General features: G+C 37.0%; 1 protein-coding gene across 1 annotated transcript in view; it reads left to right on the top strand.

The window, feature by feature from the left end:
- LOC137619713 (uncharacterized) overlaps positions 1 to 22,500 on the top strand; it is a 251,628-nt gene that overhangs the window by 16,222 nt on the left and 212,906 nt on the right. The window contains exons 2-4 of the mRNA XM_068350003.1: positions 12,223 to 12,336; positions 20,256 to 20,402; positions 22,111 to 22,220. Coding sequence (XP_068206104.1) covers positions 12,276 to 12,336; positions 20,256 to 20,402; positions 22,111 to 22,220 — 318 coding nt within the window. The 5' untranslated portion in view covers positions 12,223 to 12,275. The remainder of the gene's footprint in view (positions 1 to 12,222; positions 12,337 to 20,255; positions 20,403 to 22,110; positions 22,221 to 22,500) is intronic.

Below are 22,500 nucleotides of genomic sequence, written 5' to 3'. Positions count from 1 at the left end.
AATCATATTACTCAGCAAGGTAAACTCATACAGTATTAATTTGGTAATGTTGAGCTTTCCTGTGATAGTCTGTAATCAGAACTTGTAACTGGAAAGTTTAACGTCACCTAGAAAAATTAGGACATGTAAGCAAGTGGCTTGTGGTCTATCGGTATCAGAAAATCCTTTAAGGCTCAAATACACGTTAAAAAAAATCGTCAAAATTTTGCATCAAAATTTTGATATCAAAATTTTAATGCAAAATTTGAGTGTGTGTAGGACGTTTTGATGTCAAAACGTCCTACACACGCTCAAATTTTGCATCAAAATTTTGACATCAAAATTTTGATGCAAAATTTTGACGATTTTTTTAACGTGTATGGGCCCCTTTACACACAGGTAGAGTTGTAATCTCTTAAATACAAATGCCATGGATAGACATTCCATTTCAATTGTAATTTAGCTGCACCAATTTCCTTGATTTTCCAACTTGTGCAAGAAATGAAAAATATACCATCTGAATATTCTGTTAGGAGTCTGTCTCTCACTCGTTAAGGTAAAAGTCTTAATGAAGTCTCTTAAACATAGTACTAGTGCATTCATAAAGCTTGCATCAGTTATGGTCAAGTTCCTTCCACTCCGTTTTAGTTTAAAGGCATTATTATTCAAAGGAATTATCTCAATGTGCCCTGCTCCTTGGTAGTATTACATCCTGGATCTTCACCAACGCGTTTGTGTGTCAGGAGAAGACACAGTAGCTTCCAGAATGTTTGCAAGCTGTGACTTCTGACCAGAGTGGAGTTTCCCTGTGTCACTCAGAATTACAGGGAAAGACTGATTTATCATGCTTAAAGAACTCAAGCAGGTCATAATTTCAAAATTAGCAAGATATAAAGAGCTGTGAGAACAGACGTCAGTCATCTTTGATTACCTGCTCTGTCACTGGAAGCTGCAGGCTGCCATTTGACAAAAGAAGTGAATTTTTTTTCTTTTCAGTTGACTTATAGAAGAAAGGCCATTGTACGCCATTCAGATAATTAAAGCCTCATTACCCTTGGCTCAGTTCTCCCACACTGTCACATGCTGTTAATTCAGGTGCGGCTGTCTAACTGAAATAATGCAACTAACTAAAATTCTAGTTGAGATATATACACGGCTTATTAGACAGCATTTGTGACACTAAAGTATAATACAAACTATGGTGGGTACATCCCTACACGAGTTATTAAACTACAACTATAGCTAGTACACTACAAGCCGATACTGAACTCCATGCTGCTGGATCTCACAGCAATGATGTTACCAGTTGCCCTGGTTTTACTTTGACATCACTGATATAAATTTATATAAAACCATAGAGGCCTGACTGTAACATTTCATTGAATAATCACGGATGTTGCTTTTGAACTTAATGCAATATGTGAGATCAGGCAGCTTCCTAAAATGCTAATATCAAATAATGTAGTATCTGCCATTTTGAAAACAGGCAACTCTATTGAAATTTAATTTACACCATTGAGTTCTTTCTTTCAGAATACATTCATTTTGATGTTAGGATCATTTACACATTCCTGTCCATTCAAGTTCGACTTCAAAAACTATTTTTTGTTTTCTTGCATTTTATGAGGCGACGATCTTGAATTTCAACTGGATAATGTACTTTTATCAAAAAGGTACATTCTGGACATCATTTGTGCCAAATTTGGTGTCACCAAGTGAAAGATTTCTATGAAATATTATCATAATCTGCCCCATTAATAGTGGATAAAACAGTAAGCAGTGTTGTAATTGAGAAATTAGAATCTGTGACCAAGTACAGTATTAATATTTTGGAGAAAGAGTTATTGACATTAAACCCAAACTTTCATGACACTACCCTACAAAAATTGATTAGTTGGGGATCCTTTTCCAAATTTCTGAAATAAAGACCATTTGATTTATGGTACTTGATAAAATAGAAGTGATCAACCTTACCCCTGCATATTGCCAAAAATCGCCAGGTATGTGGGTAACACAAGAAACACCAGAAATTTAGGCATTTGGAGGTATGGCAAGACATTCCAGTTCCCTAAAGACTGGAAATGTATTTTTAGTACTTCATAAATTTTCAGTACTTCATACAATCTAAACTCTCTTTTTTTTTCATTCTACATTGCATTATCTCAATTCTCATTGAAATCCAGAATCAATACAGCAACCATTATAGTAGTTACATAGCCACATAGATTAATGAAAAATTTCTTACTGTTTGTGGTGTTGCACTATAATAGAATCATTGATCCATTTTTCTTCAGCGATACGTCAGTTGATCCCAAGGTTTGACTTGACTTTTTTACTTAGTATGCACTACCACAAATTGAATACCTTCAACGAATCATCATTTTCAAGTTAAATAGTGTACTACCACCTCATTGGGGACTTCGTTCATTCGTTTAAGATTGTCCTACCTATTGGGAACTACATTTGTGAATCGGAAAGATTAGCCTGCCTATTGGGAACTACATTCATGAATCTGAAGGGATAGCCTGCCTATTAGGAACTACATTCATGAATTGGAAGGGATGGCCTGCCAATTGGGAACTACATTCGTGAATTGGAAGGAATAGCCTGACTATTAGAAACTACCTTCATGAATCGGAAGGGATGGCCTGTCTATTGGGAACTACATTTGTGAATCGAAAAGGATGGCTTGCCTATTTAGAACTACCTTTGTGAAGCAGAAGGGATGACCTGCCTATTGGGAACTACCTTCATGATTTGGAAGGGATGGCTTGCTTATTGGGAACTACATTTGTGAATCGGAAGGGATGGCCCGCCTATTGGAAACTACATTCGGGTATCGAAAGGGATGGCCTGCCCATTGGGAACTACATTTGTGAATCGGAAGGTATGGTCTGCCTATTGGAAACTACATTCGTAAATCGGAAGGGATGGCCAGCCTATTGGGAACTACATTCGTGAATCCGAAGGGAAGGCCTGCCTAATGGGAACTATATTCATGAATCGGAAGGGATGGCCTGCCTATTGGGAGGTACATTCGTGAATTGGAAGGGATGGCCTGCATATTGCGAACTACATTCATGATTTGGAAGGGATGGCCTGCCTAATGGGAACTACATTCGTGAATTGGAAGGGATGGCCTGCCTACTTCGAACTACATTCGTGATTCGGAAGGGATGGCCCGCCTATTGGAAACTACATTCGGGTATCGAAAGGGATGGCCTGCCCATTGGGAACTACATTTGTGAATCGGAAGGTATGGTCTGCCTATTGGAAACTACATTCGTAAATCGGAAGGGATGGCCAGCCTATTGGGAACTACATTCGTGAATCCGAAGGGAAGGCCTGCCTAATGGGAACTATATTCATGAATCGGAAGGGATGGCCTGCCTATTGGGAGGTACATTCGTGAATTGGAAGGGATGGCCTGCATATTGCGAACTACATTCATGATTTGGAAGGGATGGCCTGCCTAATGGGAACTACATTCGTGAATTGGAAGGGATGGCCTGCCTACTTCGAACTACATTTGTGAATCGGAAGGGATGGCCCGCCTATTGGAAACTACATTCGGGTATCGAAAGGGATGGCCTGCCCATTGGGAACTACATTTGTGAATCGGAAGGTATGGTCTGCCTATTGGAAACTACATTCGTAAATCGGAAGGGATGGCCAGCCTATTGGGAACTACATTCGTGAATCCGAAGGGAAGGCCTGCCTAATGGGAACTATATTCATGAATCGGAAGGGATGGCCAGCCTATTGGGAACTACATTCGTGAATCCGAAGGGAAGGCCTGCCTAATGGGAACTATATTCATGAATCGGAAGGGATGGCCTGCCTATTGGGAGGTACATTCGTGAATTGGAAGGGATGGCCTGCATATTGCGAACTACATTCATGATTTGGAAGGGATGGCCTGCCTAATGGGAACTACATTCGTGAATTGGAAGGGATGGCCTGCCTACTTCGAACTACATTCGTGATTCGGAAGGGATGGCCTGCCTAATGGGAACTACATTCGTGAATTGGAAGGGATGGCCTGCATATTGCGAACTACATTCGTGAATTGGAAGGGATGGCCTGCCTAATGGGAACTACATTCGTGAATTGGAAGGGATGGCCTGCCTAATGGGAACTACATTCGTGAATTGGAAGGGATGGCCTGCCTAATGGGAACTTCATTCGTGAATTGGAAGGGATGGCCTGCCTAATGGGAACTACATTCGTGAATTGGAAGGGATGGCCTGCCTACTGCGAACTACCTTCGTGAATTGGAAGGGATGGCCTGGCTCTTGGGAACTACATTCGTGAATTGGAAGGGATGACCTGCGTATTGGGGACTACATTCGTTAATCGGAGGAGATGGCCTGCCTATTAGGAAATACATTCGTGAATCGTAAGGGATAGCCTGCCTATTGGGAACTACATTCATGAATTGGAAGAGATGGCCTGCCTACTGAGAACTACATTTGTGAATCGGAAGGGATGGCCTACCTATTGGGAAGTACATTCGTGAATTGGAAGGGATGGCTGGCCTATTGGGAACTACATTCATGAATCAGAAGGAAAGGACTGCCTATTGGGAACTACATTCTTGAATCAGAAGGAAAGGACTGCCTATTGGGAACTACATTCATGAATCAGAAGGAAAGGACTGCCTATTGGGAACTACATTCTTGAATCAGAAGGAAAGGACTGCCTATTGGGAACTACATTCATGAATCAGAAGGAAAGGACTGCCTATTGGGAACTACATTCGTGAATCGGAAGGGATCCCCTGTGTATTTAGAACTACATTCGTGAATCGGAGGGGGAGGCCTGCCTTTTGGGAACTACATTTGTGAATTGAAAGGGAGGGCCTGCCCATTGGGAACTACATCTTTTCCAAACATTCTTTAGTCATGAGATTATTATATTCACCCCCCAGAACCAACGATGGTCGTTAACGAATCTACCGTTGGTCGTTTAAAAGCATAACAACCTGATTAGAAAAAAATGAGCAACTTAGTTCTCTAAAAATAGTTTGACGATCATCATTGAGCGATAACCTCACCAAGCAAAACCTTCCATAATTTCCAAGGAACCCGATACCCAAACACGTCCGTGCGAAGAAATGAACAGTTTCCCTTATGATTCAGTGTACCTCTGACGACCTGGCAGTAAATCGAGGTTTTATTAAACTTGTTAATTTCAGTTGAGTTGAAAAGAAAAAGATACTGATATGATTGCTCAGTGTACCAACAAAATGTATACCATCATTTAATTAACCATGAGGAGGGGTTCCCACAGGCATGGAACCTTTCATCATGTACAGAATTAGATACTCTTGCTCTCACTTCCTCTCTCATAGCACTGTTCTTTTCCACTACTTTTCTTTCGGGATATATAAAAGTGTGAATTTATTCAAAACGCTTCCATAGATTCATAATCGATCTTTCCTCGCTCATGCTGAACTAAGTCGACTATAATTCTCTCTCTCTCTCTCTCTCTCTCTCTCTCTCTCCTCTCTCTCTCTCTCTCTCTCTCTCTCTCTCTCTGTAATTTAGAGAAAGTATTGCCAATTTTCGACGGATAATATGGAATATATCAGATCTCTAGCGCAGATTTTTTTTTTTAATTTACATGGAAAGATTAACGGGTTACCCTATAATAGAATTTGATATATTTTTTGTTCTTCCCCTCTCTTTAACTCAGATGACCTGATTATCAATTATGTCAGTTGCAAGAGTCAATCGCTCTCTCTCTCTCTCTCTCTCTCTCTCTCTCTCTCTCTCTCTCTCTCTCTCTCTCTCTCTCTCTCTCTCTCTCTAAAATAACCTAGCTGTAAATATATTCGTGAATTACCTTTCAAAAAGAAAAAGACCAAATATATGAACAGTTACTAATTGATAATGAAAAATAGTTTCGGTAATAATTGCATCCTTCCAAAACCAGCTTTCATTTTGAATGCAGGCAGATATCTATATTGCTAATAAGTTGCGTTGGCCTAAATGGATATTATTGAAAAAAAAATATTAAAGGCTATGAAGTTCCCGAGTCAGAACCCACCTCTTTCCCGTTAAAGAAAAATTTATTTTTGCCGTCCTTTTGATCTGTATTGGTAAACATAGGGATGGAGGCAACGATGACTTACAGTAATTATGCGGTTCTGAATAATCTTCCAACTGAAAGGTCAAGGGCGGGAAGGCTAATGAAAAGGCAATGCACAGACATACGAACAAACTTGATTCTCTTCAGTTTATTAAATTTGTGCATTTTGGCGTATGATATTGGCCCTATTAAATAAGGCTTATTATGTCCTAGTCATCAGAAATATTTTTTTCCTAACCTTAACAATAGCAATAAATAATTCATGCAATAATTATTTGTATTATATTAATGATAATTACTGTCAAGATAATGACCTTTATTCGTTTAGAATCCTTAGTATCGATAATTATGTTTAATATTTCATTTTTTTTTAGACTTCCCGAAAAATTATTTCCTTCCACATACTGAATGATATTTGTTTTCAAGCAAAAACAATTAGGAAACTTGTTTGTAGATTAAACTCTTCTTAATTTATCGTTGTGGTATTTCATTTTGTTTTCAAAATGAAGATAATTTTTGCCCTCCTTTTCAGCGTCTTTGTTTCCGTACTATCCCAAAACCAAGTTAAAGTCGTTGAATTTTGCAGATTTCGTTTCATATTTCAATGATAAAACAATATACAATGGTCTTCTTATAGTTCATTGAGAAAATTAACGTTTCATAATTCTGTGCAATAACATTGGGTTGATAAGAAATAATAAGAATTTCGGCCCATTTAAGAAAAAATAAATCTCAGTGTTAAGGACTCAATAGCCAAGTGGATGTAAAGAAAACACTGTAACTGCAGCCGCATAAAAAACAAAGTTAAAGTCTTGAATTACATTGGAATAAAACACAAAGTTAAAGTCTTAAATTACATTGGATTTGAAATTAAAAGAAAATTCAAAGTATTCTTGCAGTGTTTTTTGCAATTAGTCTCTTCTTTCAGCTAATATAAACGTGGGTTATGATGAAAATAGAAAAAAAAAGGAAAATTGACGTCTTACCTTGTCAGTGGATTGTTAATTAAAACTAGAGTTTAAGTCAAGTGTTTCAAATTTGGGAAAACTGAAATTCAGGAAATCTCATTTAAGTTGTTTCATAAAAGAAATCACTTTAAAACTCCTAATCAATTAAATTGTGAAACAATTTTGAATACTCTCATTCCAGTGTAAAAGGAATAAAATAAAAAAAAAATCATAATTCACTGGACTGAAATTAAGTCATGGAAGTTGATGTCTGTCGTACTTGTCAGTTGATTAAAGAGGATATATATATATATATATATATATATATATATATATATATATATATATATATATATATATATATATATATATGTGTGTGTGTGTGTGTGTGTGTGTGTGAGTGTGTGTGAGGCGATTTGTGAATGTGAAAGCCACTATCAAAACAACGCATAGCCATCAAGAAAATGTAATCTAAAAATATATTTGCCTAAACTACGACATTACTACGACAAAACTTCATAGGTTTCGGACCGTGTTTTGCAAAATCAGAATATTTTTCATGGTTCGCTTAGTTTATTGTCTTCAATCATCAACAAAGAGATTTCATCGAAATTACATCATATGCATATTCCTTATGCCTTCCTTCTTTCTTTCTGACTTTTTTATGGATGTAGATTCAAGCCTAGTTTCACACGGGTGCTCTCTCTCTCTCTCTCTCTCTCTCTCTCTCTCTCTCTCTCTCTCTCTCTCTCTCTCTCCTGGGGGGCTAGTGAAGATGAATCAGGTGAACTCTCTCTCTCTCTCTCTCTCTCTCTCTCTCTCTCTCTCTCTCTCTCTCTCTCTCTCTCTCTCTCTCTCTCCTGGGGGCTAGTGAAAATGAATCAGGTGAACACACACTCTCTCTCTCTCTCTCTCTCTCTCTCTCTCTCTCTCTCTCTCTCTCTCTCTCCTCTCTCTCTCTCTTAAATTTTAGCGCCCATGGATAGGAGGTATAGAAATAGATAGATAGATAGAAACACTATAGTGGCAAATCGGTTGTTTGTTTCTCCAAAAGTACTTCGACTTGGGACTTATCCTTATACAGACATGTAGATAAAAGTTAAATCTGTGGCTTAGAAGTGCTCAGAAGTTCAAATGTTCCTGGTCACGTGATTATTACTCCGCAAAAGTTGTCATAAAAATAGCACGAAAATTTACATATCTTAAAATGAATTGACCTAGAAAGCTCATCGGCCACTCAGGTTATTCAATTAGAAAGCCAGAAGGATTTCTGATATGATTCAACAATGGCACTTGAACAAAATTACTATATTAGGTAACTGGAGCCAATTGGTGTAATTTTTTGCCCAAGTATGTGTGTGGAAAATAGAAAATGGTAACGTGTATCTCCAAAAATGTTTGGAGTTGGAATCAGCCATTTGTCAGTCGTTGAGACAAAATATGAAATTGTGTCTTAGGGTCGGTCAAATATCAAGACAACCTCTTGTCAAGTATCAAAACAATCCCTGGTCAAGTATCTAGACAACCCCTGGTCAAGTATCAAATCAATCCCTAGTCAAGTATTAAAACAACCCCTGGTCAAGTATCAAAACAACCCCTGGTTAAGTATTAAAACAACCCCTGGTCAAGTATAAAAAACAATTCCTGGTCAAGTATTAAAACAACCCCTGTTTAAGTATTAAAACAAACCCTAGTAAAGTATCAAAACAACCCTTGGTTAAGTATTAAAACAACCCCTGGTCAAGTATAAAAAACAATTCCTGGTCAAGTATTAAAACAACCCCTGTTTAAGTATTAAAACAACCCCTGGTTAAGTATTAAAACAACCCCTGGTCAAGTATAAAAAACAATTCCTGGTCAAGTATTAAAACAACCCCTGTTTAAGTATTAAAACAAACCCTGGACAAGTATTAAAACAATCCCTGGTCAAGTATCAAAACAACCCCTGGTTAAGTATTAAAACAACCCCTGGTTAAGTATTAAAACAACCCCTGGTCAAGTATAAAAACAACCCCTGGTTAAGTATTAAAACAACCCCTGGTTAAGTATTAAAACAACCCCTGGTCAAGTATCAAAACAACCCCTGGTTAAGTATTAAAACAATCCCTGGTCAAGTATAAAAACAATTCCTGGTCAAGTATCAAAACAACCCCTTGGTCAAGTATCAAAACAATCTTTGGTCAAGTATCAAAATAACCCCTGATCAAGTATCAAAACGACCCCCGGTCACGTATAAAAAAAATATCCCCGGTCAAGTATCAAAACAACCCTTGGTTGATTATCGAAACAACCCCTGATCAAGTATCAAAACGACCCCCGGTCAAGTATCAAAAAATATCCCCGGTCAAGTATCAAAACAACCCTTGGTTGATTATCGAAACAACCCCTGATCAAGTATCAAAACAACCCCCGGTCAAGTATCAAAACAATCCCTGGTCAAGTATCAAAACAACCCCTGGTCAAGGATCAAAACTACCCCTGATCAAGTATCAAAACAACCCCCGGTCAAGTATCAAAACAATCCCTGGTCAATTATCAAAACAACCCCTAGTCAAGGATCAAAACAACCCCTGATCAAGTGATTATACATCCACAAAGTTGAATTAAAAAAAAAAAAGATATCAAGGAATACATGGCCTAGGAAGCTCATCAATGACTCTAATTGCTTAGTAAGTGAATATGGTCAAGTTAGGACGCGTTCCGAGGAATGGAGTCGACACGTATTAACTAATTGGGCTTAATTACCAATTAATTGGGGTGCAAATGTGGTAATTTTTTTTAATCAAACCAGTTTGATCGATCTTGGTTGTGTTTTCCATAGAAATTTTCACATTGACTGCTATTAGAAAAATGTGTCTTAAATGATTAGGTTATACCTCCATGGAAGTTCAATATCTTCATGAATAATATGATGTGAAAAATCCGAGAAATAACCGTAGATGTAGGTGTAAAGTTGTGGGATCCAGTGACTGGAGTGTGGAATGACGAGAAACTGAGGAAACAGGCTTAAGAGTTTGCCAGTGTTTGCATAAGGAGAAAGTTCAGAATAAATGTGAACTAAGGTAAAAATAAATGAAAACTACCTAGATGACGCAAGAAATATTAATAAGGGTGATGGAATAATACATGCATTAAAATTTAAGCAGGTGTCGGAAGTAAATCTCATTAATGATTGTAGGATGAGAAAAAGGGATTTATGGAATAGATGATGAAAGATAAGTATGAAAAAGGTAGGAAAAAGACTTTGAGTGTTCATGGATTTAAAGCTGTAACTGTATTAAGGAATTGTTGATCCACCCCTATTTTATGGAACTGAAATGTGTAGACTAAATATATGTAAAATAAAGTAGTGGAGGCTGTAGATTTTCATTGTTTACACGTAATATATGGTATACAAAGAATGGAAAGGAAAGGAAATGCAAAGTTAAGTATGAAAGGTAAAAGGATTAGCAATAAATAATTTGATCCATCAAGTCTTTTTAGGTGGTTCTGTCATGTGGAGAGAATCTGGTATGACATGGTGACATGCATGAGGCTTAAAAGGACAGAAGAGAGGATGGCTTAAGAAGGGCTGGGTAGATAGTGTGAAAGGGGCCCCAATATCTATGAAAAAAAATAGTGTTTACTGGGTTGAGATGAATATCTCATTGTGAGCATGGAGTGTGACGAGTTTGACTGATTAGCCTTTTAGTTAGGGATATGAAATGACTGATCTTAAGAAAAGTTAAGCCAGGCTAACACTTGCACGAATTTGTGGCACGCATTGTCACAACTCGAGTCGTGAACTGGCGTGAACTCGTCGTGAACTGACGTGAAGTGTTTGTAAACCCGTCGTGACATCGTGGCATGTCGTGACGAGAATTTTGAAATGTTCAAAAATTTTGGTCATGACAAAATTTCGTGACCGGGTCGTGAACTATGCGCGAACTGTTCGTGAACTCGACGGGACGATGCGGGAAGTGCGCAAACTATGCGCAAACTATGCGTGAACTCGTCGTGAACTCCTCGTGCCAGTTCGTGTCGATGTGGACAGGTCAACTGTGAATCTGAGGTAATTTTTTTTTTTTTTTTTGATCTTCCAGTTCGTTTCACAAAATGTCACGACTTGCCACGACAAATTCGTGGCAAAAAGTTGTGCGTGTCAGGGTACCTTTAGTTGTACATTTGGATATAACCATGATTAGCAGATAAAGAACGAATGTGGCAGTATTTCCCGTCTTGCATTTTCTTGGGAGGTAAACCTACTGGCAATTTGTGGAAAGGGCTTAATGATAGGAAAATATCTCAATAATAAATCTTTTCCTTTAATAGGGACTGGCACCAGAAAACAAAAAGATAGAATTCAGTCGTTACCTCCACATAGATACTTAACCTACGGAATCTTAGATGAACCCTATTGAAAATTAATTGCTCATTTGGAAACAGAAAGTGGATGTTAAACGTTAAATCTTTGAATTTTGATTAAACGTCCATAATCTTTCTGCTGCTCAGTTTCTCTGTTCTTTTTTTTTTTTGTAACAGAAGTTTCTCTCTCACATATTATTACAGAATGTTCACAAACTACCATCCTTATCTTCATTTATTATTATTATTATTATTATTATTATTATTATTATTATTATTATTATTATTATTATTATGAAATGATACTATTGATAATTTTGTAGATGAAGATTAAGAGGATGATTATCATTGAACATTCTGTATATTTATCCGGTGTTAAAGGTAAGGGCAACCGGTGAGTGTCACATCTAGTAATCTTACTGGCCTGCAGTTTGACCCATTTGATTCATCACTTTCTCGTTTCTTTGAACATATGGATAATATGTTGATGAACTTTAAGTTTCGGCAGCCCAATAAACTAGGCCCCGTACTAGCATAAGCCTAGCTTGATCTAAAACCAACAGTATATCAAGTCACTTGCTTATAAGAAGTCTTGATGCCTGTACCAAGGCAAAATACATCGGCTGTATTGTACTACATAATGCGTTAAAGTGTTTTGTTGACCGAATTCCAATACATATTTATTTTATTATGCAGTGGAATTATGTGAATCTAAAAATGTGTTCCAATGAAATAAATAGCGAATGTAAATAAAAAATGAATGCTGCTTGTACAGCAGTCTCAAAAATAGATTTCTTTAGAATAACTTGATTAAAATGATCAGTTACTGATATCAATATTGTTTTTGCTTTATTTGTAGATTGCGATACTACTTCCCAAGAACTAGCTGCTACATGTGGAAACAGTCGAAGAATGACCTTACTTCATCTTGGAGATGGCATTTGTGCAGAAGGAGCCTTTAGATGTCCCTCGGGTAAGTAATAATATTTCATATTGTATCATTGTTACATCAAGGATTGTACTTGTCTTGTTACTTGGTGTGATGCATATATGTCTTGCATGTATAGAATATTTTATATTGATTTTTTCATCAGTATAATAGCCAATATCAGCTGTGTCAGGTATTTCTTTACGTTTTTTCCTTACTTATCCAGCCAGAAAAATACTTACATGAGTTTATTGTGGTTTTCAGCTTGTGTTTATTAGATTATCTTTGTAAAGACATGTGGTCATATACCAAACTATTATTTTTTTTATGTTTGAATTATATGTAGTTCATGTTCGCTTATTCTCGTGAATAGTATAAAACATTAGAAATTATTTTTCTTTCACCCTTTCAGTGTCATTTGGTGTATTATACACCCAGTAACTACCAGTTTCTTACTTTCATTTACTATTCAAGTGTATGAAAATTTTACAAATTATATAAGGAAATTTAGTTACCAATACGTTAATAAATTATGTAATGCCCTATCTTGTATAGTTATTGTGCTAAGATGACTTACGTAAAAAAAAGAAAAAAAGAAAAATGGGTCTGGGCCTTGAATGCTAAATCTTTTGATGAAAAGTTGGCATTCAAAGATTTTAAACCTACTTAACTTTGAATGAGGTTTCTGCGGATTTCAGGACTGTGCCCAGTTTTCTATCCTAGCAGAAATGGAATTACATAGTTGGCGTCATACTACGAGGCACTAAATGAAATGAAAGATAATTAGATAAATAAAAAAAAGGAATTCAAGCAATTGTTACCTATGATATACATGAAAACTAATCTCCCTGAAATATTTTCATTCAAATTTTCAAGTGGAGGGAAACTCTCAAAACATTTTATCAAATATATATCATGAATAAAGAAATATTAAATAATTCAAGCCTGGTGGAATTGTTATCTGATTTTGTAATAAATAATTGTCATTATAATCCCTTTTACATTCAACATAGTAACTAATCTGGAAAAAAGACAAGGAATTCTTTGGTAAATTTGAAGATTTCAGCAAAACTCAATTCCAGGATTCAAATTGCCATTTTGTGAAATCGGAAGAAAATATCATTCTCAAAGCACCAGCCCCATTATGTCTAAATAGCATACATACAAGCATATAGCTAATATGATATATAAGGTGGGCAATACACCTTCGAGCAAATTTTGTTGAGGAAGGGGTCCACACCACTACCCCCATCAAAGTAGTATATTACGGGCCAGGTTAGGTCTGGTTAAGAATTTTCTCTATATTTCACATCATGGTGTAGAGATTCTAGATAAGTTAGCTACCCCCTAAGGTAGGGCCTTTAATCCAAGGTTAAGTTGAATGACGACTAATTCAGGATGCATCCCTGTAAATTACTCTTAAAACTCAGGATCAGGTCCCTTTAGATTGGGAAATTCAAGTATGATCGAGATCCACAGGTTATATTTAGTTTTATGTATTGTCACTGGTTATGTAGATGAACCTTATATTAATACACTCGTTCCTATTTGGCCTGGACCAAAAACCATATTTCCTTTAATTATAAGATGTAGCAAAAACACCAAATGTAATGGTTAGAAGTAACAATAATGATACAAATGTGCAGAAAACACAAGATAGGCAGCCTGTAAAATATCTATTACATCTGTCTAACGGGAAATTAGTTTATTACGTCTGTAAGGTGCTTCCATAGCGTATATTCTCCATAAGTGAAATAAATCTAAGGTGTAGAGATATAGTGCAATAAATAATTTTACAGGAAGTAAATACATACACATAAACTCTCTAGCTATTTCAGGACAGTTGCAACAGTTTGGTTTTGGGGGCGAGAGAAAGACCTCTGGCAAAAACGGCTATCTATGCATATGACTCTACAGTTGAATAAAAACTTATCTTTTTATGATGGATGAGTAAAAGAGAATAATTTCTCCAGAAAACCCTCGACTTTCACCTCAAATCTATTTACGCATGTACTACGTGTACATTAGTGATATTTTTTTTACATAATACCAGCCTGAAAACCTGAACATTTTATTTTTTTTTTATTAGAATGTCTGGCCCTACTGGTCAGACAGGAGCTCTGAGTCACAAAGTCTCCTTACTAACTTAGGTATGGTATGAAATGCTATAAAAAACAATGAACCGCACATGTTTCATACACGTTTGTACACTGTAAGTTTTGCTTATCTTATCACTCGCTCTTCCCTGCACTGTTAATAAACCAAATTTTATGAATCTGATAGTGAAAATTTAATTTTGTTTTTACTTTTTGTGACGTTCTTGCTTGCAAGTCCTTTTCCAGCAGAGAAGCATTCGTCTGGATCCAGCATGCTGAAGTCATGTTTCCCATCAAGGGTGTGACTCAGTCAAGCACCAAATCAGATTATGATCTCGCGGCCATCCCTGAGGACACTTTCCCAGAAATATCAGATTGGCTTTGTGAGCAAAGGGACTCCCCAATAGCATACGACGCTCTCAAAAAAATATCTCCTGGAGCAGTACTTGCCATTGTTAGCTGCCCGCATCATCAAACTTTTTCATCTCTCTCAACAACCATTGAGGGACCAAAATGCTTTGCTCACCCTCAGGGAAATGACCAGTATTGCTTGCCTGCAGCCTGCCACAGACAGCTCTCCTCGTGAGGTGAACCTACTTCGTGCTCTTAGGGTACGGTGCTGACCCAAACCTGTATGCACTGCCATACCTGATGTCAATATTTTGCCCATGAAGGACCTGATGACCAAAGTCAGCACCCTTATAGACAGCTACTTCACCACCTTCAAGACTTCGATCAACACCTCCACTCCTGATGAAGAGGTCAAGTATTCAATATAAACCAAAGCATACATGAATGCAGTACGACACAGATGGCTACCCATGATGTGCCAAAGCAGCCACAAAACCTCCCAACACCCACCACTCAAGCACGCCCCAACAAACGATCTCTACAGCCACTCACTGATGGCCATCGGCAACAGTTATGCTACTACCACTGTAGATTCGTAGCTGCTGCGAAGAAATGTTTTAACGTTGCCCTTGACCAAAAAACGTGTAAAGAGGCCATCGCTTGTGGCCATGGCCTCCCCTGTAACTAATTTTTTATTTTTACATGACGCACATACGGGTGTCGGATTTTTGGTAGACAAGGGGACTTGCCGTTCTTTTCTGCCAAGGCCAGTCTCCAAAACACGATATAGTCTGTCTAAATCTACTGACTTCTGCCTAATAGCTGCCAATGGATCTACGATCCCCATCCATGGTTACGAGAACCTCACATAATAGTTTGGAAGCATTTAACATCACTGAAAGTTTCTCGTTTCTGACGGCACATTGCCAATGCTTGCATAGATTTCCTCTCACATTACCACCACCTGATTGATGTCACATACCAACGCCTAGGCAACGCAGACTCATACTCATCCACACCTCTTCAACACGCCTCCTCCAACCTCTCTCTCCACATCAGCACACCACAGATGCCTACCCCCACCTCCTCATGTCGTATCTGGAAGTCTTCTGTCCAGAACTTCGCCAAATGTGTACAGTTCCCCCCAAACATGGTATTTATCACCATTCCAACATGACGGGGCCACAGTATTTGCCAGATTCAGGAGTCTGACACCGGATCGTTTGGCAACTGCTAAACAAATATTCGCCGAAATGGAAGAGATGGGTCTTTGCGAAAATGCCTCCATTCCATGGTCGTCACCCTTACACATCATCCTGAAGAAAGATGGCTCCTTGCGTCCGTGTGGGAATTATAGGCATTTGAACATGCAGATAGAACTGGATCACTACCCTCATCCAAACATCACCGACGTGACCTACTTGCACAAAGCGAAGGTTTTCTCCACGCTCGACCTCCTGAAGGGATATTATTAGGTGCCCATGAACACAGAAGACATCCTCAAAACCGCCATTACCACACCCTTTTGGTACATGCACCTTCAATTATTCCTGTTTTTGGCCTTCATTATGATTATGCCACTTTTCAACATCTCACGGATGGCAACTTGGAAGACCTCCTGGTCTGGGCATGTTACTTGGATGACATACTTGTGTTCTCTTGCTCCAAAGAGGAACACCTCAATCACTTACACATTGTGCTCGACCACCTACAACTACTTGTAGTCCGGTACGACAAGTGTACCTTTGGCGTCAACGAAGTATCGTTCTTAGGGCACCGCATCACTCCTGAAGATTTCCACCCCTCCCTTAGATGGTAGCAGCCATTCAGAACTTCCCCACACCCTCGACTGTCAAAGTACTGCAACAATTCTTGGGCTTGATCAACTATTATCACTTGGCTATCTGTCACTTTTGCCACTTCTTGGAAGGTATGCCCTTCGTCATTCACACTGACCACATGCCTCTGGTACATGCCTTCATTCGACAGTCCAACGCCTGGTCTGCCTGTCGATGCCAATATCTCTCTACCGTGGCTGAATACAGTTGTACTCTTCAAAACACCGGTGGGAAAATGAATCCTGTGCTGATGCCCTGTAAATAAACATATTGGCCACCATTCATCTAGGATTGAATTACATCGCCTTGGCGGAAGACCAACGAAAAGATCCAGAATACCAAGCATGTAGGACATTCTACACATCCCTCCATTGCAAAGACATCTTTCTCGACGACTCCAATGCCACCCTCAGCTGTGACGTCAGACTTACAAGCCTCCACCTAAGCAACACATGCTGAAAGATCTGCATTTGGCAATGCACACTTTTCTGCGTAATAACACTAGCAAACCACCACTAACGTTCCCTTACACGGCCATTTCCTCATGATCCGTCGTACGCTGAAGGGTTTCTGCATCAACATTCACGGCAAAAAAGACTGGGTCTCCATTGATCTCCTAAAACCTGCATATCACCTTCAGATGACCCGACTACAGTACACTTCTCAAGAGCAGGGTGCCCTATTTCACATGTATGTCATTTTTTGGGGGGGGGGGGGGGGTGGGAGCCATGTACCGCACGTGTTTCATACATGTTCGTACACTGTAACGGTTTTGCTTGTTATCTTATCACTCGCATTTCCCTGCACTGTTAATAAGCCAACTTGTACATGAACATCATAGTTCAAGTTTAATTTTGTTTGAATTTTTGTGACGTTCTTCCTCGCAAGTCCTGGTATTTAAGCTCCATGTGTTTAATAAAGTGTAGTTGCGTTCACCTCGCCTCACGGTTACAAGGACATTGATAATCGTTTGAAACTTAGCCTAGTAGGTTTTTTCATCTCCCAATAGAAATAAAGGTATTCATACTTGAATTTCCCAAAAGGAATAGGATTCTTGATAGGCATATAAAATGCCTCTCCTTTTTCAGGGAAAAATGCCCTTTCAAGATAATTCTGTTTGATGGGTCATTGCCAACAATAACATTTCGATATAATGGCTCCAGCTTGTTTTTAAACAATTTCTACGAAGCAATAAAGTGATCATGCCATGAAAATTTCAGATACTAAGTATGATGTTTAGTATTGTATATTATGCAAGCCAATTATCAGAAACGAATGTGAAAGGTTTTATAACGAACTGATTATTTTAGATTAGAATTACGTATATGTACAAAGAATATCTATTACTATTGTTTATACTATATTTTTTCTGTACTTCGCGATTATGAAAAGTAAGTTTCCATCCTATTTTCGAAAAATGTAAATCATTTGAAAGGCGATGAAACTTGAATAACCTGGAGAAACCTAAGCCGATTGACAATTTGACAAAGTAAGCTCCTCTTTTTATTTTGTTTCTGATTTTGTATCTAATTCCTTATAGCCATACAGAGGACAAGATGTGATATGGCACTAATAATACTCTCTCTCTCTCTCTCTCTCTCTCTCTCTCCTCTCTCCTCGTCTCTCTCTCTCTTCTCTCTCTCTCTCTCTCTCTCTCTCTCTCTCTCTCTCTCTCTCTCTCTCTCTCTCTCTCTCTCTCTCTCTCTCTCTCTCTCTCTCTCTCTCTCTTGAAATATATATCTAAATCTTAGTTTGTAATGTCAATGTTCTTAGAAGTTATCTCAACATTGGTAGTTTGTTTAAAGAATAAAATTCTCTTTTCTTTTGCATGTAAGATTCTAATTTTGGTGTAAGAAAAATTAGATATTTAATCTATTTATCCAAAAATCTATTATCTTATCTTTTGTATTATGATTATCATTACCATTATCATTATCATTATTATTATCAATTATTGTATTAATCCCTATTTCTAAAACTCTTGGTAAAAAAAAATAAAAAAACATCTCTTTACTTAGTCCCTCTTAAGTTGATGCTTACCTTATTATGATGATGATGATGTTGATGCTATGATTATAAAATTACTACTTTAAATTATTCCAGTAAAGACAATCTCTCCAATCAAGTATGTAATTTATGTTATCAGAATCTTATATCATTATACCTAACCTTTAAGTCAGTAGTCTATATTTCAAAGTTAATTTAAATGTTGATATTATCATTTTCATTTCCAGAATGTATATACATTTAAAATGGGTTGAATATGAAAGTAGGTTTATACACTCATACTTTTACGTGTCAATAATATACTGTGTGGAGAATTGTTTGCACGCTTAATTAAAGGGTCAGATAACGAGTCTAAGAAAATTTGGCTTAAATTGGTTCAGTTATAGACGTGAAGACCTCTCGGGGATTCACAATGATTAGCTTTCACAAACGCAGCCTAACATATTTACATAAAGACTTACTTATACGCATATATACATCAATAAAAATAAATATATATACATAAATATACAGTATAGTGTGTGATTCGGTCACATAACTGTACACAAGTCACTGTAGGAAAAATAAATCTGCTCACCAAAACCCTTAGCTGCAAACAAATTTAGCACCTATACATAATCTCGCCCCTTGGCAAATACATGTTATTTAATACTAGTTTATGCGCCCCGTCAAAAATGACTGCTTGACATTTAAGTATGTACAAACGCACACACTGTACCAATCGTGTGTCACATGATCGTATATAGTAACGACATCCCACAGCATCATCCCAACATCATATTGTGGAACACAAAACGCAGATTTATATCACCTTACATAGATTAAAAGTTTCCAAGTCACTGGATCACGGAAACAAAGCTGTAAAATTCTCTAGCTTCATCTAGTAAAGATTACGAATATTACATATTGATTATATTCATAGTACATATCATATTGTTCATTACAAGTAGAATATAAATGTTGAATGTGTTTGGAAGATTAGAATGTTGATAGTTCTTTATGCTATAACAGGACACCCCAGTTCGGGGGAAATTTTCATGTTCTCAAATTTTCTGTTAAGTGAATTTTTATCATTTTTATAATGCAGGAAAATGTCATAAGAGTTTTTCCGATTGTATAAAATTACCTCGGAAGATAACGAGTCTCTATTATCAGTCATGTAGTTAAGATTCATACAGCATTTTATAACAAAAATTATTACATGTGCTTCATTAATTTGTCTTATGTATTACATTGCTGTATAAGTACTGTAATAAACATTTTAGTTTGTATACTAAAGAAGTTTTAAATGCAACTTTACATAAAAATATCTGTCATTAAATGCAACTTTACATAAAAATATCTGTCATTAAATGCAACTTTACATAAAAATATCTGTCATTAAATGCAATTTTACATAAAAATATCTGTCATTAAATGCAACTTTACATAAAATTATCTGTCATTAAATGCAACTTTACATAAAATTATCTGTCAATTTCACATTTGAATCTTGAAAGATATATAAAAGTCGCGAAATAACTTACACTGGTTGTCCAAACTGATCTGTTTATCATATGACCAAGAGAAAATGGTCACAGTGAAAACTTTGAGTGTCATGTTCCGACTAAGTAAATGCTTCCCCATGTTAGTTTACTTGTAAAATTAATAAAATCGATCTTGACTCTTGCAGGGAAAGTGTGCTCCTCGGGGAGCTGTAGTAGCACGAAAGAACGCTCTTGCCTCCCAAGGGAAAAAGTCTGTGACGGGGTACAGGACTGTACCGGAAATGAGGACGAGATGGCTTGCGCTGGAGTGGCTAGGATAAACACTGCAAATGGTAGGATCCTTCGATACCATCACTCTTCTTCTTATACGCTAAATATTTAGCCAAGTGGTAGTGTAAGGGTATGACAAGGTTGCCAGGTTGGCCTTTTTCGAGCCAAAACACATCAAATTTGGCCCTTTTTTCGTGGAGGATACCTAAATTTGGCCTTTTTGAAATCGGTTAGCCTGAAATGCTATATTTTAGGCCTTTTTCTACTATTAGGTTGGCCTTTTAAAGCTGCAGTTCATCAGACGTTGGCCTTTTCTCATTTGGAAATCCTGGGAACCCTGGGGGATGACTCTGGATGATGATAAACTTGTGTGAATGTATGCAAGGAATTGGGGTTTAAGGTCATTACCTAAAATTCCCCCAAAATTAAATAATTGTAAGTTAATACTGGAAATATTTGGGTATATGTATTGTGCCACTACTAACGAATTTATTAGTACAGATATAATTTATGAAAGATACTAAATAGACTTTAGATAGTAATTTTTTTTAATGTTACAGAATTCAGAGATGGCTAATTTTCATTATTGCTATTATAAAAATTTTTGTTATGATAGTTTTGAGAAAGACATCATATGCAAGGGATGATTATACACATGGGTAAAATATCGTAAAAACACCAAAACATATAACAAACAAATAAGAGATGCTAAAACATAGAATTACGAGTCCTTTTTTTATTATACATGATCAAACTATAAAGATATTTACAAGGTAGCTTCAACATTTAATGAGGCCTTTGTTTTCCGTAATTTCTGTCGATTCAAATATTTTCTTAGTTTCAACGTCTTGGAACTCCCGTAAAATTTTAAAATTTTCCAAGAATGCAATTTACTTACTGGATTCCATGCGTTTCCTTATGCTGGTTTTGAGGGACCTCTCCCCCCTGGTTCTTGTTGGAAATGAAATTCTCTCAAGTGCGTTTTTTCTCCTGATTGAAATCGGGATAACAAGTCCGTCAATAAAGGCTATAAAAAGACTCTGTAAATTTTAATTTAGTTTGGTACCATACAATGATAAAACATATATAAACGTAAATTCCAAAATTTCTGATTTATTTCTTTAGGCTTAATAACTTTCGTAAATTTACCTTATGTGTACGGTATGTATATAGCCCCTCCACGTAATGTCTCTTTGGAAACTGTATCCCGAGAATCATAAATTATGTTTTCTTATCACCTTTATATAATTATCATCATTTTTATAAGCAAAATTGTTCAATCACTCAAATGCATTAACCCGGACTCACAAACATCCATAGCGTAGATTTTCTATGTAGGGCTAAAGAGGAAAATATATATAGTAGGAAGATGAAAATATAGCATAATACACTGTTAAAAGAAACATAATTTTAATGGGAAATTTTCCGTAAAAATATACTGTTCTCAACCGCATTACAGTAAAATACAGGCAACCGTATTTTTACCCTACTTTGTTATTACATTTAACGGGTTGTTGGCCGTAATGTCACTCCTTTACGTCAATATATCCATTTTTAGAACGGTAAATGTCTGGTAACATTTATTCCAGGGTTTTTACCGTTTTTTTACGGCAAATTTTTAACAGTGTATTTATAAAGACAACTCAACAAAAAGTAAATAGATGTACAATGACATTTCATGGAAGGGTTAAGCGCTTGGAGCTGAACAAATGAGAAATGCTACATTAATTGCATTCATTTTTTAAAACGTTTTCCCAATTTCCCTTGCAGTAGCAGACACCAACAACGATTTGGTCATGCAATGTTCGGGAGGACTTAGGATCCCATCAGCCTGGCGGTGCGATGGCAGGAAGGACTGCCCCCTCGATGGCTTGGACGAGGTTGGTAGCTTTCGCTGGTACTCTATTTTAAGGGATAACTATATCATAACAGTAATGGGAATTATTTTCGCTTCAAATAGACTTTATTAGCCAAATTTACAATACTTTTGACTGGTGGCAATTAGCTCATGTACTTTGGTAACTCACATTCAAAGATGTTCGTCTTTCTTAGATTTTGTCACTAAGCTCTTAATTTATTAATCTATAAATAGTCTTCAATTAGAGCAGCATTGTGTTGTATCTGATAGAATCAACACTCCCCCTATACAAAATTAAAATT

Source organism: Palaemon carinicauda, chromosome 26, assembly GCF_036898095.1.
Source record: "Palaemon carinicauda isolate YSFRI2023 chromosome 26, ASM3689809v2, whole genome shotgun sequence".
NCBI lineage: Eukaryota > Metazoa > Arthropoda > Malacostraca > Decapoda > Palaemonidae > Palaemon > Palaemon carinicauda.
The sequence above is the reverse complement of the archived record's forward strand: the minus strand, read 5'-3'. Positions and strand labels throughout refer to the sequence as shown.